Below are 19,581 nucleotides of genomic sequence, written 5' to 3'. Positions count from 1 at the left end.
TGTAAAGGTGACTAAACGACGATAAAAACAATACAAAATACAAAGGAGAGAAATAACCGACCAAAATTAAGTTTCCGAACTTTTTGCAAGGTTATGGTTTATAATATATATATTCATAATGCAAATGTTTTGTAGACAGCAGTGCTTTTTCTTTGCCCCAAAGATGAATATGTGTTGTGTGTATACGATTGTGTGCATGCTGGAAATTGACATTACATTTTTTCAGACTCAATAACATTCCAGATAGTGGAAGAGTTGTCTAGATTTGAGACTACTTGGCCACAAAATGACACATTTCATGATGTTTAAAAATGTCTAAGACCCATAGGAACATTGTTCCATTATCCCCAAATAAATAATACCTACCAGAGGATTTATTTAAAAAACATAGTTTTTATTTACAAAAAAACTTTCACAATCTATATTTACATTATAAATCACCAGTTCTTCCCTTTTATTTAAAATAAAATTTGAGATAAAACAAGACACAAACTAATAAATAAACAGATATATTACATAAATTACAGGAGAAAGTGGTTTCTGAATTGTTTGCGAAATGGCTGATTGCATTTCTGACAGAGGAGGAACTGATGGCATTTAAAATGACCACTTTCACTTTCACAAGTTACAGGCACTAAACATATGTAGTGAGAAAATGCTTAAAAGTTTGGTGTGGACTTCACAGTAAAAGCAATTTGAGATATCTCGACAGCTCTGCAACATTAAGAAATGTATAGCCGCATATTTAGACATGGATCAACTTATTCCCAATCCCAAAATACATTGAGACCTGCATGAGAAAAATTACCTTTTAGGAACACAATAACAAAATATGTCTCAGATGGTGTATCAGTGTAATAATGAACTGCAATTGTTGTTTACAATAAAAACTGAATGAAAAAAAAAGGTGGTACTTGTGGTTGTTTAGTGCTGTATATGCCTTGCCTTAAAAAGTAAAGTGTCAGGAATCCAACAGTCTCTTCCTGCTGAAGGATTTCCCTGTGGTTGAATGTCTGAAGGGGGAGCGTTCTACATCCACAGTCCTCTCACATACCGCTTCATCTACAGGATTAGAGAGAATACTTTATTGGCAGTTTAAGAAAATTACAGAAAATGACATTTTAATGCTTTTCTTTTCTTTTTTTTTCTCTCTTCATTGCTCTGTAAAGCACTTTGAGCTGCATTTCATGTCATGAAAGGTGCTACACAAATAAAGTTTTATTATATATATATATATATATATATATATATATATATAAGGCTGGGAGCTATATACATAGGACAAGAGGTACCCTGAGACTGAGAGAACAGTCCAGAGCATTCTAGTTTTATAGCACATTTCATACAAAGTAAACTCAATTTGCTCAAATCAACCAATTTCAAGTTGCTGTCCCAATATTATATTGGCCATGTTATAGGTAAAGATTTTTGAGCGTGTTGGATCAGCAATTTTTGCCTTGCGGAAAACATAGTAATGAGGCTTCAGAGACAACAAAAATATATCTACATAGTCCACCATCTCCTTCCCACGCACATAGAATAAAGCATTTGTAAAACCTCATCCATCCACACACTTCAACAACAAATCAGAATAAAGCATATGTAAATCCTCATCCATCCACACACTCCAACAATAAATCACACACACACAAGTATAGAATTCTTGAGCCTGTTGTGGTAGTGGCAGATATCGGGTTGCCAACTGGCTACAAGCGCCCTCTTGTGGCTATAACGATGCTTTAGTTTAAATGATTTGCTTTCTTTAGTCCCCCTCCAAATATACCACATCTCTGCCATCGAGAAACCACTCCAAAATGTTAATTTATCAGGAAATGAAAAATATCAGGAAATGAAAAATATAAAATGTTCAGTAAATATATTTCTGCCTCATTAACCCATTTAGGCCTGACGTCGAAATTTAAAAAATGTCTTCTAAAACCTGACAGTTTTCTGAAATACCTGTTTCTATGTCAGTGGTGTTCAATATTTCATGTCAAGGACCCCCTATAATTATGTGTATTTGGCCGCCGACCCCAATTTGAAAATATGTTGTTCCAGGGACCCCCCAGAAGCAACGATTTGAGTTAAAAACGTTCGCTCTGAAATATATTCAAAGATTTGCGCCACATTTTCACGATTTTTCACTAGCTAAAGTATAACAATGCTTAAAATACCAAAAGGGGTTCCCGCCCAGAATGGGTCAAAGTTGGTAATTGTGACTTTATATTGGCAATTACTTGCATGAGAGGGGGAGAGGTGGTGGAGTTAGCTGATTTAGCAGACAGTTTGAGGGTCCAATGGAGTTAAGGTTTGACGATATAATAAATAACCATTTGGGGGTGCCCGCTGGCCTAGTGGTCCAGGCTCATGCCACATATAGGCTCTGGCCTGACAGCGTGTCGCGTGTTCGAGTCCCCTTCATGACGACCTCGGCTGCATGTCTCTACTCTCTACCCTTCTCTCCTCCCCTTGTAACTATCAATAAAGGCAAAAAGCCAAAAACAAATAAAAAATAACCAAATATTTTGACAATGTTTAACAACTAAGGGAGACACATTTATTAGAGATATGTCCAATACAACCAGGTCATCCAATGCCGACCAGACAAACAAAGACAATGTCAAAGGCCAAGCATTTTACCTTTAAAGTGGGGCCTTTTCCTGGCTGATCTGCCCTCAAACAGCAGCGGAGACTGAGTGAGAGCGAAGATCCCACTGGCTGTCACCGTCTTCCTCCTCTTGGAGCTTGGTGGCGTCTCCACTGAACAACATAACCATGAAAAAGATTAATGACTGAACGGATGGTTTAGTTTAGGCATCAGTTTAAAAACTATATATCAATCATCCAGCTATATCCAGTTGCAGTGATAAATGTGTTCATCATTGGAGTCAAGTAAACTTTTAAATGTATTCAGCATAATTATTGTAGGAGCTAAAGATTTACATCAGTCATCACCACAGTGCTAAAGGGAAATTGTGGATACAGGGAAAGCATGCAAAATGAAGTTGCCTTGAAACAAATCAAACGTCACTTAAACCATGACCAACAAGAACAATAACACATGTGATCAAACGGTCTCAGTGGCTCTGGATATAGTATAATGTATAGACACAATTATTGTCCACACCATTAAGTAAATAGCATTGCTGTCGGGAGGAAACCACCTAACTACATTTTTTAGTTTTTTTTGCATTAATCAGTGCCATTGTCAATTGGTGTTGGTTAAAAAAAAATATTGAACCAATGTAAAGTAGTAAAAAGTGCTTCGGACATAACCTCTTAACTCCATTGGGCCCTCAAACAGTCTGCTAAAGCAGCTAACTCCAACACCTCTCCCCCTCTCATGCAACAGCAAGTAATTGACAATATATAAAGTCACAATACCAACTTTGATGAGGCAGTATTGCTTTGTTTCTTAATTTCCTGAAAATGTTATATTTTTCTATTTCCTGAAAAATGAACATTTTGGAGTCGGGTGTTTTCTTCGCGACAGCAGAGGTATATTTTGGAATGAAAGTATTCCATTATTATTATTGATAAAACATCTGCTCTTACAACACTTCAGGTCTCCATCTCCTGCCATCCAGCCCTGGTGATCTCTTGTCTGAGGACCAGTTCCATCGACCTGCTTGGCCAGGTTCTCAATCCAGTCCATGTCCCCCTGTGGCGAAACGGGAGATGACGCATCTTCTCCTATGAGAGGTGACCCCCTAGAGGGTGCACGCGGTCCGGCAGCTCTACTGCACGAAGGCTCGTCCGCGTCCTCGTTGTCCTGTAACCTCCTGACGCCGAGCTCCACCTCCTCCAGTAGCTCCTCCTCCTTGCGAGCGTGTTCCTTGCCCCCAAACACGAAGGCCTCATGCGCCCTCTTCTTCCTGGGCCAACTCTGAAGGTTGTCCGGGTTCACCCGCCCCGTGTTCTGGGGAGACGGGGTCAGGGGAACGGCCTCTGTGGGTACCGGGGGTGACGTGGCTCCGGTGCAGTGCTGTGTAGGGGTATAGGACTGGCAGATGTAGGTTTGGACGCCTTTGCCAGGCGTGCTCTTGGCCGGAGTGAAGTGAGAGCAGAGTGACGGTGAGACACTGCCTCTGAGTTTAGAGCGCAGAGGCAACGGACTGTCCAGCTGAGAGGGGTTGAAACCTACCGAGGGGCTCTGGCCTCCTGATCTGGGATCACCGTCGGCGGCGGCGAAGGAGTTGGTGCGTTTGAATTTGAGCTTTGGAAGTCCTGTTTTTGGCATGTCCAGTTCCACTTGGTACATCAATGGATTCGGAGTACCCTTCGGAGTACCCTTCCCTCGGCGAGGCGTCGTTGAACTTCTTGGGGTTGAAAAGCGAGGCGAATCGGAGTAGCCCCAACGAACCGCTGCTTCCCTCTGTTGGCGGTCGGGCGTCTGTCGAAAGCCGTAGCTCCGTGCCGGGGTTACTTGAGCCGGTAGCGGGTACGATCTCGGAGACGATGCTGCTGTGAAATCAAAGACTTCGCTGCAAATGGAGGACTTCCTGGAGAAGCTGATGTTCATTTTGAGGCCCTGGGTGAGATCAGTCTTTACAATAGCGGCATCGATGATATCCATGCTGTCGCCCTCACTTGCCGTCTTCATGCTGATGTGAGAGGAGTGCTGAGAGTCTGTGTGGGAACTGATTTCGGAGGACTGAGAAGATTCAGGCGAGGTTTTTTGTTGCGCCTGTGTTTCACGCTCAATGTTTTCCGTTGTTACACGGTCGCTGGGCATAGCACAGCTAGAGTCAGTGTTTGGTTTGGAAGGAGTTAGGCTCTCACTAGATTGGGATCTCAAGTTGTTCCTGGTCCTGTTTTTAGCACTTTGGCCAGGCCTGTTTTTCTCTGGAGTTTGTATAAGAGTTGTACCTTTTACTTGAGTCAATTCTGGTTTATAAGGAGACACTATATTTTTGACAGGTGTTCTTCCAGAGCGCGTGACAATTTGATGCCTGTTTTTCTCTGGAGTTTGTATAAGAGTTGTATCTTTTACTTGAGTCAATTCTGGTTTATAAGGAGACACTATATTTTTGACAGGTGTTCTTCCAGAGCGCGTGACAATTTGATATTCAAGAACAGGACTCATGTCTAGGCTTATGGTGTTGTGGGTGCGTGGGGAAAGGTTTAGAGGCGTGGTAGATTTAGGAATGTCCTGAGAACAAACCATTGCGTCAGTAGGGACTTCCTTGGCCGGGGTGGTCATCTTGTCTTGATGTCTTTTAATCAAACTATGACATGGCTTCTCTGGTGTCACCACTTTGCCTCTTGCTAATTTTTGAGGAGGCTTCAGAGGAGTTACTGGGGAACTGAGGCTATGTGCTACGTGGGAAGTTTTATCAGGGGTGTGGAAGACCTTTCTTTTGGCACCACGATTTTTAGAAGGACTGTTAAAATTGTTTCTGGAGGCCAGTTTCAACAACCTTGGGGAGGCACGGGTTGAATGGACGCCGGGCGACTCTGGCACTTTGAAAGCACTGTTTTCCCGGGGTCTACATTTCCGGGGTGATGGCGACCAGGTGACACTCTTTCTGGGTGTTCCTGAGCATGGACTCCTGAGTGGACAAGTTCCAGTGGGCGACACGTGTTCCGACATTCTGGCCTTGATGGGCGTTTTAAGGATCCCCTTCAGTGGGGTCCTCACGGGGCTGTCTTTCTGAGGAGTACCCAGTCCCAGGACCCTTCTGCTTGGGGACCGGAAGGGGCTGCCTCTCAGGGACATCGACCCCGCCTGATGAGAGCAACCCGCTACGGGGCTGCCCGACACCATGGGGACACGGACCCTGGTGGATCCTGGGGTCCTGGGGGTCTGAGGGGTGTTGGGTGCTCTGTTCCCGTGAGCAGCTCTTCCGGATTTACCAGGTGATTTTGTCGGGGTTTTGTTGGGACTCTGTGGGAAAGAACAGAGAAAGGTGTTATAATTGAACAAGCTTTTATTAAATTGAAAGCATTTTTACAAGCAAATTACATTTTAAATTTGTTCTGAAATATTGGCAGATTTTCAATGAGAACTGATTATTAGATTTTGCCAATTGCCAACAACAAGCTCTAATAATCACACAGAATTACTGAAAATGGGATTTAGTTAATTATTGATAAAACGCTCCCATTCATTGTTAGATTTGAGCTTGGAATTGAATGGCCCCAATGTCAGAAAATGACATCGGGGCCGATGAAAGTTACACGACTGACCCACCCAGGTGATGGCAATAACACTAATGACCATAGTCTTAACGTGCAACATGAAAACTCCTGTCGGGCGGTCGTTAAAAGTTGCATTTAACATGCATCTCAATTGGTGAGAAGGACAGCTTGACCCGTCTCTTCCCTGCTAACGTGCCTATTGGACAAGGACGGGTTGGGGAGGGACTTAGCGAAGGGCTAATTACATGAAGGAGACAAGATTAGAGTGAGTAAAAGAAAAAAAAGAGAAAGCCAAACCCTAAACAATTTAAAAGCCATTCATGGTCATTACTGCCTGGATCATGTAATAGCTTTTAAGATTTGAAGACAAAACTTTGCCAATGACAAAAATAAACAAATGGGAGAACACACCTCAAACACATCAGCGTTACCAAACGACAGGAACCTCCTGCTGGCCCTGCTGGGGCAGGAAGCGGAGGGGCGACCAGGGGACTGAGCTGCTCCGAAAAGGATGCGGTGAGGAGAGTGGACGGCCCTGGGGTTGACGCCGCTGACGGAGAGCTGGGAGGAGGACAGCGCTTTGTCCAGGTTGCGGGAACGAGGCTGAGAGCTGGAGTAGAAGACGCTGGAATTCCTCCTGGCAAATGACTTTATCCTCGGGCTCCTCCTCAGCTCTGGTTAGAAAAGGCAATGTCAAGGGTCAATCGACACATAAGATCGGTGGGCCACAACTGGGGCTGCTCTAGAACAGGGGTTCTCAACGTTTTTGGCCGGGGACCCCCGGAAATGCTTTGGCAATGTCTCGGGACCCCCGCCCCGCCCCCTCCCGACCCCCAATATAAATTGACTACTACAATAACCTTAAACCATTTTGGGCGGGAACCCCTTTTGGTGTTTTAAGCATTGTTATAATTTAGCTATTGAAAAATAGCAGATCTACAAGCTCATAGCGCGCCACCGAGTGGCGCGCCACGAGCTTGTAGGTCTGCTATTTTTGAAAAATCGTGAAAATAAAATTAAAAAAAAATATATATATATTTTTTGAAAATAATTTGGGGACCCCCTAAAATAATTTGGCGACCCCCCGAGGGGTCGCGACCCACGGGTTGAGAACCCCTGCTCTAGAAGACATGTCAAACTGTTTTCTTTGTTAATTTCTTTATTTGGAGAAACACTTCACTGATTTTACGTATGCCATCAATGCAAGTACCTTCTAACGGCTTCACTGGTGACTCCTCCACTATGCAATCCTCCTCTGGGGCAGACCTCCTGTAAACAAGCACGGACAAACGGTGCTTAGTTAGGGCCCAATGTTCACCTCAATGTGTCATTTAGAATATCCTTCTTGTTTAACCCATTTTGGGCGGGAACCCCTTTTGGTGTTTTAAACATTGTTATAATTTAGCTATTGAAAAATAGCAGATCTACAAGCTCATAGCGCGCCACCGAGTGGCGCGCTACGAGCTTGTAGGTCTGCTATTTTTTTTTAAATCGTGAAAATTATTTTTATTCAGAAAACTGTCAGGATTTAGAATACATTTGTAGAATCGTTCCCAGGTCAAAATGGGTTAAGGTTCCCGTGGCCCTGTTATTCAGTACCTTCCCATTCTCTGTCTGTACAGCAGGCGGCTGGACACCTGCTTGTGACGGGGCGTCTCACACACTTTCTTTGTCAGGAGCGCGTGTGGTCCTGAAAAGCCAACACTCCATTATAGAACATGGCATGAATGAAAACTAGCCAGCGTGGAAAGTTTTGATTCATTTTGAATTTGTAATTGTATGTCCTTTTATGTGGACCCCAGGAAGACTAGCTAGTTGCCATGGCACCAGCTAATGGGGATCCTTAATAAAATAAAATCAAAATCAAATGGGTCAGCCCTTTAAAGCCAGATGTCACGTCATCATTACCTTCCGACTCCCGAGCGCGTTTGCGGTCGAGTCCTTCCACAGCAGACACAGACTGACTCCTGGGCAGTTTGGAGCGCTTGGACTGAGAGGTCTTCTCCTGGTTGAACAGGTTCCTCCTCACCTTGGTCACCTCTGGAGGGCAGTCATCACATCATCAATACTGACTAATCCATTTGCCGAACGAATTATTTAATGACAACACAAAAAAAGGTTCCATCTCTTTGCCTGTAAATTCTGGAATTCTAGCTTTTACATCACATGGAATCATTGTGTGATTGAGATGAATCCTAGTGTCCCTACTCTGGGCATGTCATAATAGGCGAACATTCAGCGAAAATAACATTGGGTGAAAACTGAAAATAGGCGGAAGAATGAATGAATTAATATGTGGCAGTTAGTGCGTTAACCCATTTTGGGCGGGAACCCCTTTTGGTGTTTTAAACATTATGTTATAATTTAGCTATTGAAAAATAGCAGATCTACAAGCTCATAGCATGCCACCGAGTGGCGCGCCACGAGCTTGTAGGTCTGCTATTTTTGAAAAATCGTGAAAATATTTATTTCAGAAAACTGGAGGATTTAGGTCAGTCCTAAATGCGTTAAGCTAGGTGAAACCTGCCAGACAGACAGTTACCCCTCTTGATTCTAAGCGGACATATACAGTACCTTGTGCTGCTTGTTTCTGAGGTGGTGGCTCTGCAACTGGTTTCTCCACTGGGACACTAGCTTTGGTCTGTGGGGTAAGACAATAAGTAATAGTGTAAGGCACTCTGAAAACTTACTGTTCATGAATAATACAATTACAACCTGAATGAATTGAAACAAGTGGCCATTAAAGTAGAATTGACGACATACTGTAGGGCATAACAATGACCACAGAAATGTATAATTGATTGATTATATTCTTGTAAGAATTCATATGAAATATGGTACATCTAGAGAACGGCACGTTTAAGCTTACATAAGCTAAGGTACATAATTTGTATCTGTCAACTCCTGGTGAATTTAATGCATGCAAATATTCTGCACAATCGCATCAAAATACAATCATGGTGAAATTAGAGTTTTCGTGATGCAACGAAAAAGGTCTCTAAATAGAATCGCTATGAAGTCAGAGATGACATTATGGCCCTGCTATGTGCATTTTGTTTGCCACAAAACATTATTTGATCTGCATGTCAAAAAAGCCATTTTAAGTAAATAAATATATTGTACCAGACCAGTCAGTGTGGTCATACAATATCAGAGAGGAGTCTATAGGCATGAGTTATGTGTCCTAGTATTCAGCTTACAGTTTTGGTGGCCTTCCTCGGGATCTCTATTTGGGCAGTCATACTGCGATGGCGAGTCAGCATGCCACTTCTGAAACATAAAAGTTAATAAAAAATATAAAATGGAAGACTGCAAATATAGCAATATGCACTTCGTTACTGTCCACCACTGATAGCAAGTATAGCTTAGTTGTAACAAGTGGTGTTTTAAACATGTTGTAATTTAGCTATTGAAAAATAGCAGATCTACAAGCTCGTAGCGCGCCACCGAGTGGCGCGCTACGAGCTTGTAGGTCTGCTATTTTTGAAAAATCGTGAAAATATTTATTTCAGAAAACTGGAGGATTTAGAGGATTTTTTTTTAAATTTTGAGGTCAGGCCTAAATGGGATAAAACACCCCCTGACCCTTCCCCTCCTCACCTCATCTTGCTGGGGGAGCGCTTCCTCAGGTCTTGTAGCCCGTCCCCAGCATCCGAGGCTCCCCCTCTTTCGTCTCCCGTGGTGGTGGAGGAGAGGGAAGGAGACAAGCTGTCCTTGTTAAGAGACTCGTCGCTGAAGAAGTCCGAAGGCAATGCGGCCAGCAGGGCATCGGGCAGCTGGCTGCCCAGGCTGTTGTAGATGTCAGCCAACAGCCTGGGGATGCTCGTCAAAAACCTGACATGGACATTAGAGTGTTTAGAATGTAGTACAACAATGGGGTGCAGATGGCCTAGCGGTTAAGGCACAACCACATATAGGCACTCTAAAGCAGGTTGGATTCCCGAGCCCCGACGACCTTTGCTGCGTGTCACTCCCCGTTAGGGCATTCACTTCTAGTCATTTTTACTAGTTGACTAGTTGCCTAGTTTACTAGTCGACTAGTCGACTAGTTGTTTAACTACCTATTATGTAAAAAATAAAATAAATTAAAAAAATATTTTTTTTGTTTTTTTTTAAATAAATATTTGTACATTGAAAAACTGTGTACATGGTGACTATAACTATAATCTACCTGATCTTGAGGCCTACAAAATCGGGAAAAATAAAAAAAAATCTTCTTTGCTCCCAATCTTTTGCCCTCTGGTGGCGGGCGGGTGGTGTTACAGCGTGACAGTTTTGGCCAGCTTCTATAGTTCGCAACTATCCAAATAAAGGCAGAAAAATCCAAAAACAAACAAAATAATTTTGTACCGTATTGTGCCGAAGATAAGACTCAAAAGACAAAATCTGGTTCTTTATAAAGGTTTATTTTAAAATGTAAATAACAAATGAAATGGAATAAGAGACAAGTATTACTACAATCTCAAGTTTCTCAACTAGAAAGACGTGCTCCTCTGAGCACAGGTCTCCGCCAGGGCAGGTTACGAGGTAGCTTCTTGTGTGCCAGCAATGTTTCACGGCAGTCGGATGCTGCGTTCATGATTTCAGTTTTGTTTTTTTGTTGTTTTGTTTAAACAGGCCACTCCTGCAAACTTTGAAAGCCAATCTTGAAAAATTGGACAGATCCCATGACTATAGAGATACAGAAATGTACTGATTTGCGTGATGTCTGAACGAGTAATATTTAAAAAAAAAAATTGTTTTGCAGAACTCTGCCTACTGGTGGCGCTAAAACAGGCTGACGTTAAAAGGTTGGAGCAGAGGTTTTGCTCTGGCACCCAGGGAGTGTGTGCGCAGTTTCACACCGATTGGGCCAACGCTGCTGGAGATTAGCGGAACACAGACGGACGGACGAACACACACACACACACAAGGACAGACCGAGGGGCGAAAACATAGTCTCGGCTACGCCTTCAGCATGGTGTAGACAATTAAGAGACCGGATTCTTTTCAATAGGCCTATCTCACAGCATTTCCCCGCCCCCTTTTTACGCCCCCTTTTAGAGCTAGTGGTGTTATTTTGTTTCTGGTCCATAGGCTTCCATGTAGGTATTTTCACAAGCCACAAACTACCGTTTTGTAAAGGTAAGGTTTATTCTACTTATTTGAGTTGTTATACCATTGTGTTTTCTTCATATTATTATCGGTCTTTGACATTTTAACATTAGGAAATGTACTTAGATTCTCCAGAGAAAAAAAGTGTAAATGCCTAATGTTAAATGACACCACTATCTACCGGAAGTGGGCGTGGAAAGCGGGCTGTGAGATAGGCCTATTGTGTCTGATGAGCCACATTGACAGCCAGATAAAAGTCACTTACCTAGGAAGTAGCTCATCCTGCAGGAACTTTGTGAGACAGACCGGGTCTTTGGTTAGAGAGATCATCCTCAACATATCAGCCACCTAAGTAGCAGAAACACAAGTTTAATTTAGTTTTAATTTCATTAGTAACTTACAAATCAATTTTAAAGGTATCAAAACCTTCAACACAACTATTTGCCTCGATGGGTCAGGTCATTATGCTCTGAATTAGTTGAAGGGCATTTTAATGGAGCGCTGTCAAACTGAATGCATTTAGGAAAAACAAAAGGTCGTCAGAAAATGTTAAAAAAACAAACAAAAACATGTTGTGCATCCTACCTCCTCCACCATCTCTTCTGTAGCTGATGCATCACTCTGTCCTGGAGAGAGTCTACACAACTCCAACCTCAGCACCGCCTGTAGCTTGCACCTAGGACACGGACGGACGGACGGACGGACGGACGGACGGACGGACGGACGGACGGACACACACACACACACACACACACACACACACACACACACACACACACACACACACACACACACACACACACACACACACACACACACACACACACACACACACACACACACACACACACACACACACACACACACATCATTTATTTATGTCCACATAAGAGATACAATACAAGGACACAGATATTTACAAGGTGCTGTACAGAGTGCAATCAGCAAATCCCGGACAAATACCCACACACCCTTCAGGGGCACAACTACAAGTAACAGCGTCTTCTCCATATTTGGCGGCTACCGATAGTGGAAGAGATTGCACAGAATTTCGCGAGCCGTTTGGCTGCTTTTTTGGCACCCCAAGTTGTTGGAAGCCTCTTACAACCAAACTGTGTACGTGTCCTAGGCTGCCGAAGATAAACACAAGTAGATTGCACCTACACACACACACACCTAATTAACTGCAGATAATCGGATAATCTACAGATTAATTTATTATGAGAATAAATCGCTACTTGCACCCCTACAACATGTTACAAAAACTCACTCTCTGACTTTGCCTTCAGGATCAGAGGCAGCGCCATAGAACTGCCTGATGGATTTAGCGGACTTGAGAAGATGCTGCTGGACAAACTGAAAGGTCTTTACCTGTAAAGCGCAAGAGAAAACACATGTGTCATATACAGAAACATGGACTATTATGTGGATAATTCAATAATTCTAAAAAACAGAAGGTTTTTGACTGACAGAATGTACTGTAAATGTTATAAACATTTTAAGACTGTTGGCACATAATAATTGTACACAATAAATCAGAGGATATTACGAAAGATCTTATTTGTCTCACTGCCTGCTCTGTCTTCGGTGTGATGAAGGATCTGACAGCAGCCAGGAAGTTCTGGGTTTCATTGAGGATGCACAAATCCCTCACTGCTACGGCCTTCTCATAACTGGACTTCAGATGAGCCACCAGCTCTGTCTCACTGCTGAAGACTGATGGAGGGACATAAACATGGTTAAATGTTCAAATTAGAACCACTTTTAGTCATATTACTAAGGCTAAGACTATCAACCACTCACTCTGCTGGCTGCTGGCTTTGGTCTTGTCACCCGAGCATCTCCTCCCGGGCTTGTCGTGGCCTTTGCCCTCTGAGCCCTGGTGTTCGGTCTCCGCCTGGTCTAGTTCGCGCTGGGCCTTGACATTGAGTCGCGCTACATTCAGCATCTGTAGGGAGCGACTCATCGTCTTCATCTTCTGCTTCACAGGCGTGCGCTGGGCCCCACCTACACGCAGAATGAGACAAGTGACAGAAAAGGTAAGACGACACGGGTGACCTCATGCTAAACCACAATAATAATCTGTTAGTGAATTTGAGGAGTTTGAGTTTGCAACGTCAGTCAGTGAGATAGAGAGTTCACTGGTGGGTTTATAGGGAATTTGAAGAAAATCCTGCATGTTAGCAGGATTTTGGGAGCTGCTACTTTCACAGAATGTTCACCTCCAGAATAGGGACACAAGAGTTCATATGGTTAACCCAAACCTAAAACCTTAGTCTGCATATAGCATATCTGCTATAGCTGACGTTTTTGTTGCCCTACTCACAACTATCCTCTGGTTGCTCCCCCCCGCAGGTAACGTAAATGAGAACTAGTTCTCAATTTACTTAACCCATTTTTACCTGAGATCAGATTCTAAAAATGTCTTCTACGTCCTGACAGTTTTCTGAAAAAGCTGTTTCTGTCAATCGTTCTTCGATTTTTCAAAAATAGCAGACCTACAAGCTCGTAGCGCGCCACTCGGTGGCGCGCTATGAGCTTGTAGATCTGCTATTTTTCAATAGCTAAAGCATAACATAATGCTAACACCAAAAGGGGTTCCCGCCCAAAATGTGTTAAGGGGGAAACAAATTGTCTCTAGGTGAGTAGAGTTTCATACTTTCTTTTTATTCGTTACTAACAGATAATTTCCCTCTTTCTTGGGTATGTGGTCCATCTAAAAAAAACAGTGCTCAAATATGTGAAAATATGCATGATGTCAAAGTAAGAGATTGCAGAGGTGCAGCATTCTTACGGCTCTTCTTAGTCGTGTTGTTTCCAGGGCCCTGCGAGGCCTGGTAGAGTTCAGCCAGGCTGCTGACTAGCTCCTGTTGCAAAGCAGACAACTCCTCTCCCTGGGTCTCCTCTACTGTGCTGTGATGCTCTGGTACAGCATTCAACAGTCTATAGAGAGAACGAGAGAGAGAGACACACACACACACACACAGACAGACAGACAAAGTCAAGGTCGTACGATTTGTCACACACGTTACCGCAGTGAAATTTGTTCTCCGCATTTGACCCATCTCTTGGAGCGGTGAGCCGCAGCCAAGGAGCGGTGAGCTGCAGCCGTGCCGCGCTTGGGAATCATTTTGATTAGTTGATTTGACAGACAGAAGAATATTTGTCCATTACTTATCGTTTCCTAAAACCATGTTATATTGTGATTCTGGACAAGAATCTCATTGCTTTCCAGCAGTTTCTTCGGTGTAAGCGTATCATATAAATGGATATCAATTTCTTTCCATACTGGTTGCATGCATCAGTTCTATCAAATTATTTTAAATAATTTTCTAATTAATGACAAAATAAACCGTTAATAATATCTATCAGATGTGTACCTGCCATCCTCAACCGAACGACTCTAAAATAATGTTTTCTGTACAGGTCCTGCGCTGCACCTGGTGAGCACATATGTGTACCTGGTGAGACGTAGGAGGGGCCCGGACAGGAGTCAACCCACAGAGCCTAGTCCTTCCACGCGCCCAGACCTTCCAGTCCCGGCAGAGTAGTTCAGGAGCGGCGGACTGTGTGACCCTGTCTTTCCCTAATGCAGGGGTCCCATTTAGGGCCTGATCGAGGGTAGCTACTGGGACGTAAGTCGAGACTTGATCACCCCGGCTGGGTCACCTGTGAGGGGTATGATGTTGCGAGACCCGAAAGCCTGATGACCTTGGGTTACATCACTGAGGATATGTCCCAGGTGCATCCAAGCAATGTTTTTTTGTTTTTAGTGCAATCAATCAATCAATGCAAATAATACGGAATTCAATTAGAAGCAAATCATCATCATCATCATTTTTCGACCACGGTCGAGATCATGGTTTTCACAATGCCATGCCAGACTTCCCGGTCCGTCATTGCCATCCCCAGTTCCTGCTTACTGATGTCCCTAGCGATGACATCAGGGAACGACAGTTTTCTACCTCTGGTCTGCTTTGAGGCAGGACTCCAGAGAAGAAGGGAAGATATAACCTCATTGTCAGCTCTGTAGCAGTGGCCGGCAAAACTGTGTTCTTCTGGATCGGACTAGTGAAGAAACACGGGGAAGGTTGCCGTATATCATATCAAATAAATCATATCAAAAGCAGCAGTAGTGTGTGACGGCAGTGGTTCTGACAGTTAGTAGTAAAGTTGGTTTCAGTAGCATCAATAATGGTAGTGAGGGCCTGGGCCGTGGCTCAGCGGTCAAGGCACCTTGGCTGGTAACCCAGTCTGGCAGTGTGCCGCGGGTTCGACTCCCGATCCCGACGGCCTTTACTGCATGTCTTCCCCCCCATCTTCCTCCCTATTTCCTGTCAGCCTACTGTCTGTCCCTCCATAAAAAATATAAAATAAAGGCGAAAGCCACAAAAATAAAAACATTAAAAAATAAAAAATAAATAATGGCAGTGAGAGAGCAGCTGCAGTAATGTTAGGAATAGTGCAGTATACAGTATATACACAGCCATACCTCATTGACTCCATTAGATGGGAGCTGACTCCTGACTGGTCAGACTGAGGGAACCAGCTCTCCGTTAGACTCGTCATCACTGGGCTGGAGTGTCTAAGCTCCTGTTGAGCCCATTCTGGGACTTGGTGCTCCACCAGCTGGACTGAGGAGCAAAAAAACAACTGAAAGTCACCCTTACTGGTCAATTTTAAGCGGGAAACGGGCTCCAGAGCAAACGGCAAATCCTGTTGCGTTCTTATTTTTTATTCATTTTTTATTCATTTACACAGAGACTCTGTAATGACTGAAAACGCTGTAATGTCATGTGCATGCCAGGTGGCGGTGACGGCCTGCCAGAAAGACCAGGCACGCATGTACAAGAACCTTAGAGTATATATGAATAGAGACGGCACCCGGAGGAAACCCTGAGGCGAAATGGACATAGTCGTCGAATTTGGTATTGCAGCACTGGGCCAAACTCATGAACGCGCTGGTCCGTTGACTATCATTGTGCACGTTCATGATGACACGTGAACGCTGTTTCATACATCGTGAACGCCGCTGTTTCATACGTGAACGCGTGCAATGATAGGCAAATCCATCCCAGAATGCACTCTGTTCCTGAGTGAAATCGCCTCATGCGCTTTTGAGCAACTTAATGCAAGTGGAAGGGAGGAGATATCCAGTGCCGTCTCTATTCATATATATACTCTAAGACAAGAACCACTTCAGTTCTACTTCCTATCACAATTCACAAGGCTTTTTTTATTTACAGCATTACATTCACCATCGCTAGCAGTCACTACATTTGTATTCATAGGATGAGCGGGGCGAGGGAGAGCTTGGCCGCTTGCTCATTATAGGAACTCCAAATATCGCCTACGGCTCTGCAACAATGTAATAAACATAAGCGTTGTTGTGAGCCCACGTGAGCCATGTGATGTCACACGTTTTGCGGATTCACCGTTTTGCCCGTTTACATGGAGACGGGAGGAGACAGCGTTTTCAAAAGATTTCCACTCTGGAAGGAGTTTTCACTTTGTTGCTATTTCAACCGCCGTTCTCGTCTAAATGGACCCCAGCAAATGATACTTTACTTCGCCGTTTTCTATGGACACCGTTCTCGTGGCCCTAGTGTTTTTATACCTGCACCCAATGGAGTGGATGTCTTGTAAATGCCTGCCCAGTCTGTTTAACTGTCACAGCAATAACTCAAGACAGCGTTAAGTCACAGTTGCTTGAGTATTAGGCCTATCACAATTGTTAGATAATCACCAAATTGCAATTATTTGAGATAAACAATTATGTTCTATAATCGCCATAATCATTTCCATGTTTCATACATTTAAAAAAATGACGAAATAGCAGATCTACAAGGTCGCAATCCGTTGTATTAACATATATTAACCCATTTTGGGCGGGAACCCCTTTTAGTGTTTTAAACATTGTTATAATTTAGCTATTGAAAAATAGCAGATCTACAAGCTCATAGCGCGCCACCGAGTGGCACGCTACGAGCTTGTAGGTCTGCTATTTTTGAAAAATCTTGAAAATATTTATTTCAGAAAACTGGAGGATTTAGAAGATCTTTTTTTAAATTTCGAGGTCAGGCCCAAATGGGTTAATGTTCTATTGTGCCCTCACCCTCCTCGTTCTCAGTGTCTACATCCTGCTCCATGACCACAGACAGGACACTGCTGACCACGTCTGGTAGGTCGGAGAACACGTCGCCGTCGGCCGTCAAGGGCAGGCTATGGTGGGCAGCGTCAGGTTGGAAGACGGAGAGCAGAGCGTTGAAGGGAGACAGGGGAGCGAGTATGGCCGAGCACAGCACACCGCCGTCATTCACCTCAGCAAACTGGAAAGAAACAAGAGGGGGACAGAACAGAAGGGCTTTATTACAGACAGCACGAATTGTGAGGAAAAATATTGAAGTTTGTAATCATTATAATTAGACAATCTAAGAACATGGCTGAGAGTATGATGGTATAGTGCGTCGCAGTCCCGCCCCCTACCAGGGCCCAGGAAATGATTCTCCGTTCATTTCAAAAAGTATTTATTTAAAGACGTTTACACCGCGGACAAAGCCAACTCTTGTTGTGACAAATCATGACAACACAATTTTTTGGGCCGAACAAATAATTAGAAAGAAAAAAACAGCAGGTTACAACACTTTTTTTTTTGTTGTTTTTCTTTTTTATAATTATTTGTTTGGTCCAAAATATTGTGTTTGTTGTCATGAGTTGTCAAGACTCGAGTTGGCTTCGTCCGCGGCGTAACCGCCTTTAAATAAATACCTTTTGAAATGTCTATGGGAAAAATGCATTGGGAATCATTTCCTGGGCCTGGCGTCATCATGAAAGGGGGCGGGACTGCGACACTCTATAGGCAAAAGGTGCACAGCACACCGGTCCTTGTGAGGTGCCAGCCAACAGGGAAAAATGCTGAATGAAAAGTAATAGCCGGTTTCTCCTCTGTGTCCTCAATAAACGTGTGGCATTGGCAGACATGAGAGTATGACAATATAATTTAAAAACAAATCTCGACTTTGCATCCAAACAATCGAACACAAACAAATCCTATGCTCACCATATCTGGGATGGATGTGTAATAAACACAAATTAACTAGTGCTGGGTATTGCCTGCAACCTCACGATAGATACAAATCATGATACAGAGGCCACGATACGATATACAATATTATATGTTGATTCCAAATAATGACCATTGACCATGTAAGGTATTTACTATAAGAGCGCTTCTTATTATTCTGTAGCAAAGGCAAATCCTTTAAGTATTGCACAAATACAATAAAACAATTCCAGGCCCCCACAGAGCTCTTTAAATTAAAATAAAAGCCACCATGTGGCTTTATTGGGCATTGCACCATGTGTTTATATGCAACTGCATCCCACACTATATATTTTCATCGATTGATATATTGCCATATCGATGAATTGAACCCACCACTAAAATTAACCCTAAATGGGTACTGAGTGAAATGTGTTTTTGATGTGTTTAGCTTTTGTTCTGGTTTGGTTATTGAAGACCATTAGATTATTGTATTCTATGCCAGAGAATTGGGAAATGGTAGCTATTGCCTCATAGGGCTGTCGTTCTGTGGCCAGGGAAACTCCATTCCATGTTGTTAATTCAAAAATATAGGCAAAACTAAAAGTTAATATACTTTTAGCAGATAAAATACCTATTGGTAGTTACTAGTTTGTAAACAAAGAGATATTGAAATCAATATCTGAGAAAAACAAATTACCGCAATCAAAACTACTTAAAGAGGGGCACAGCCTCTATGACAGGCTTGACAGGATGATTTGTCATCAGCGTGTACTGCTTCCTTCTCTGATGACATACAGGCGCAAGCACAGTAGTTACTACATCAACAATCAAATCACATTTAATATGCAACAGTGATGCGGTTTCGTATTAGAAGCATGATTTGCCGGTTGCAGGCATGTGTTTTCCGACACACCAAGAGTCCGACACTAACCGAATCCTAACCGCACGGGGACGCCACGGGTGATTTGTAACCCGTCCCGCAGCACGGGATATTTGTAACCGGCAACTCATGTTGCCGGTTACAAATAAACACTGACAGCAGATAATGCGGCTGTGGCTCAGGAGGTAGAGCAGCAGGTCGTCCAATGATCCGTGAGTCGTGGTTCAAATCCCGGCTCCTCCTGTCTACATGTCGAAGTGTCTTTGGGCAAGACACTGAACAATACATTGCCTCCACCTCCAATGACTCGGTCGGTGTGAGCGTGCCACCATTGGTGTGTGAATGTAGGAAGTGAGGACACTGGCGTCGACTGTTCGCCGCTTCACCTCCCAATGTATAAATGAATGAACCATTGTAAAGT

The 19,581-nt window shown here is 43.4% G+C and overlaps 1 protein-coding gene across 1 annotated transcript in view; it reads right to left on the bottom strand.

Moving 5' to 3' along the window:
• Nucleotides 1-379: 379 nt before the first annotated feature.
• Nucleotides 380-19,581, bottom strand: part of ticrr (TopBP1-interacting, checkpoint, and replication regulator) — a 22,834-nt gene continuing 3,632 nt past the window's right edge. Inside the window, exons 5-22 of the mRNA XM_079501937.1 lie at nt 17,351-17,564; nt 15,728-15,869; nt 14,030-14,178; nt 13,039-13,242; nt 12,806-12,951; nt 12,506-12,606; nt 11,821-11,911; nt 11,501-11,583; nt 9,742-9,975; nt 9,342-9,411; nt 8,716-8,782; nt 8,050-8,181; nt 7,741-7,831; nt 7,352-7,410; nt 6,553-6,815; nt 3,556-5,887; nt 2,641-2,760; nt 380-1,062 (exon numbers count right to left, since the gene is read on the bottom strand). Of these exons, the coding sequence (XP_079358063.1) occupies nt 962-1,062; nt 2,641-2,760; nt 3,556-5,887; nt 6,553-6,815; nt 7,352-7,410; nt 7,741-7,831; nt 8,050-8,181; nt 8,716-8,782; nt 9,342-9,411; nt 9,742-9,975; nt 11,501-11,583; nt 11,821-11,911; nt 12,506-12,606; nt 12,806-12,951; nt 13,039-13,242; nt 14,030-14,178; nt 15,728-15,869; nt 17,351-17,564 (4,599 nt within the window). The 3' untranslated portion in view covers nt 380-961. The remainder of the gene's footprint in view (nt 1,063-2,640; nt 2,761-3,555; nt 5,888-6,552; nt 6,816-7,351; nt 7,411-7,740; nt 7,832-8,049; nt 8,182-8,715; nt 8,783-9,341; nt 9,412-9,741; nt 9,976-11,500; nt 11,584-11,820; nt 11,912-12,505; nt 12,607-12,805; nt 12,952-13,038; nt 13,243-14,029; nt 14,179-15,727; nt 15,870-17,350; nt 17,565-19,581) is intronic.

The sequence above is a fragment of the Electrona antarctica genome, assembly GCF_951216825.1.
Source record: "Electrona antarctica genome assembly, chromosome: 5".
Classification (NCBI taxonomy): Eukaryota; Metazoa; Chordata; class Actinopteri; order Myctophiformes; family Myctophidae; genus Electrona; species Electrona antarctica.
This window is presented reverse-complemented; position numbering and strand designations above follow the sequence as displayed.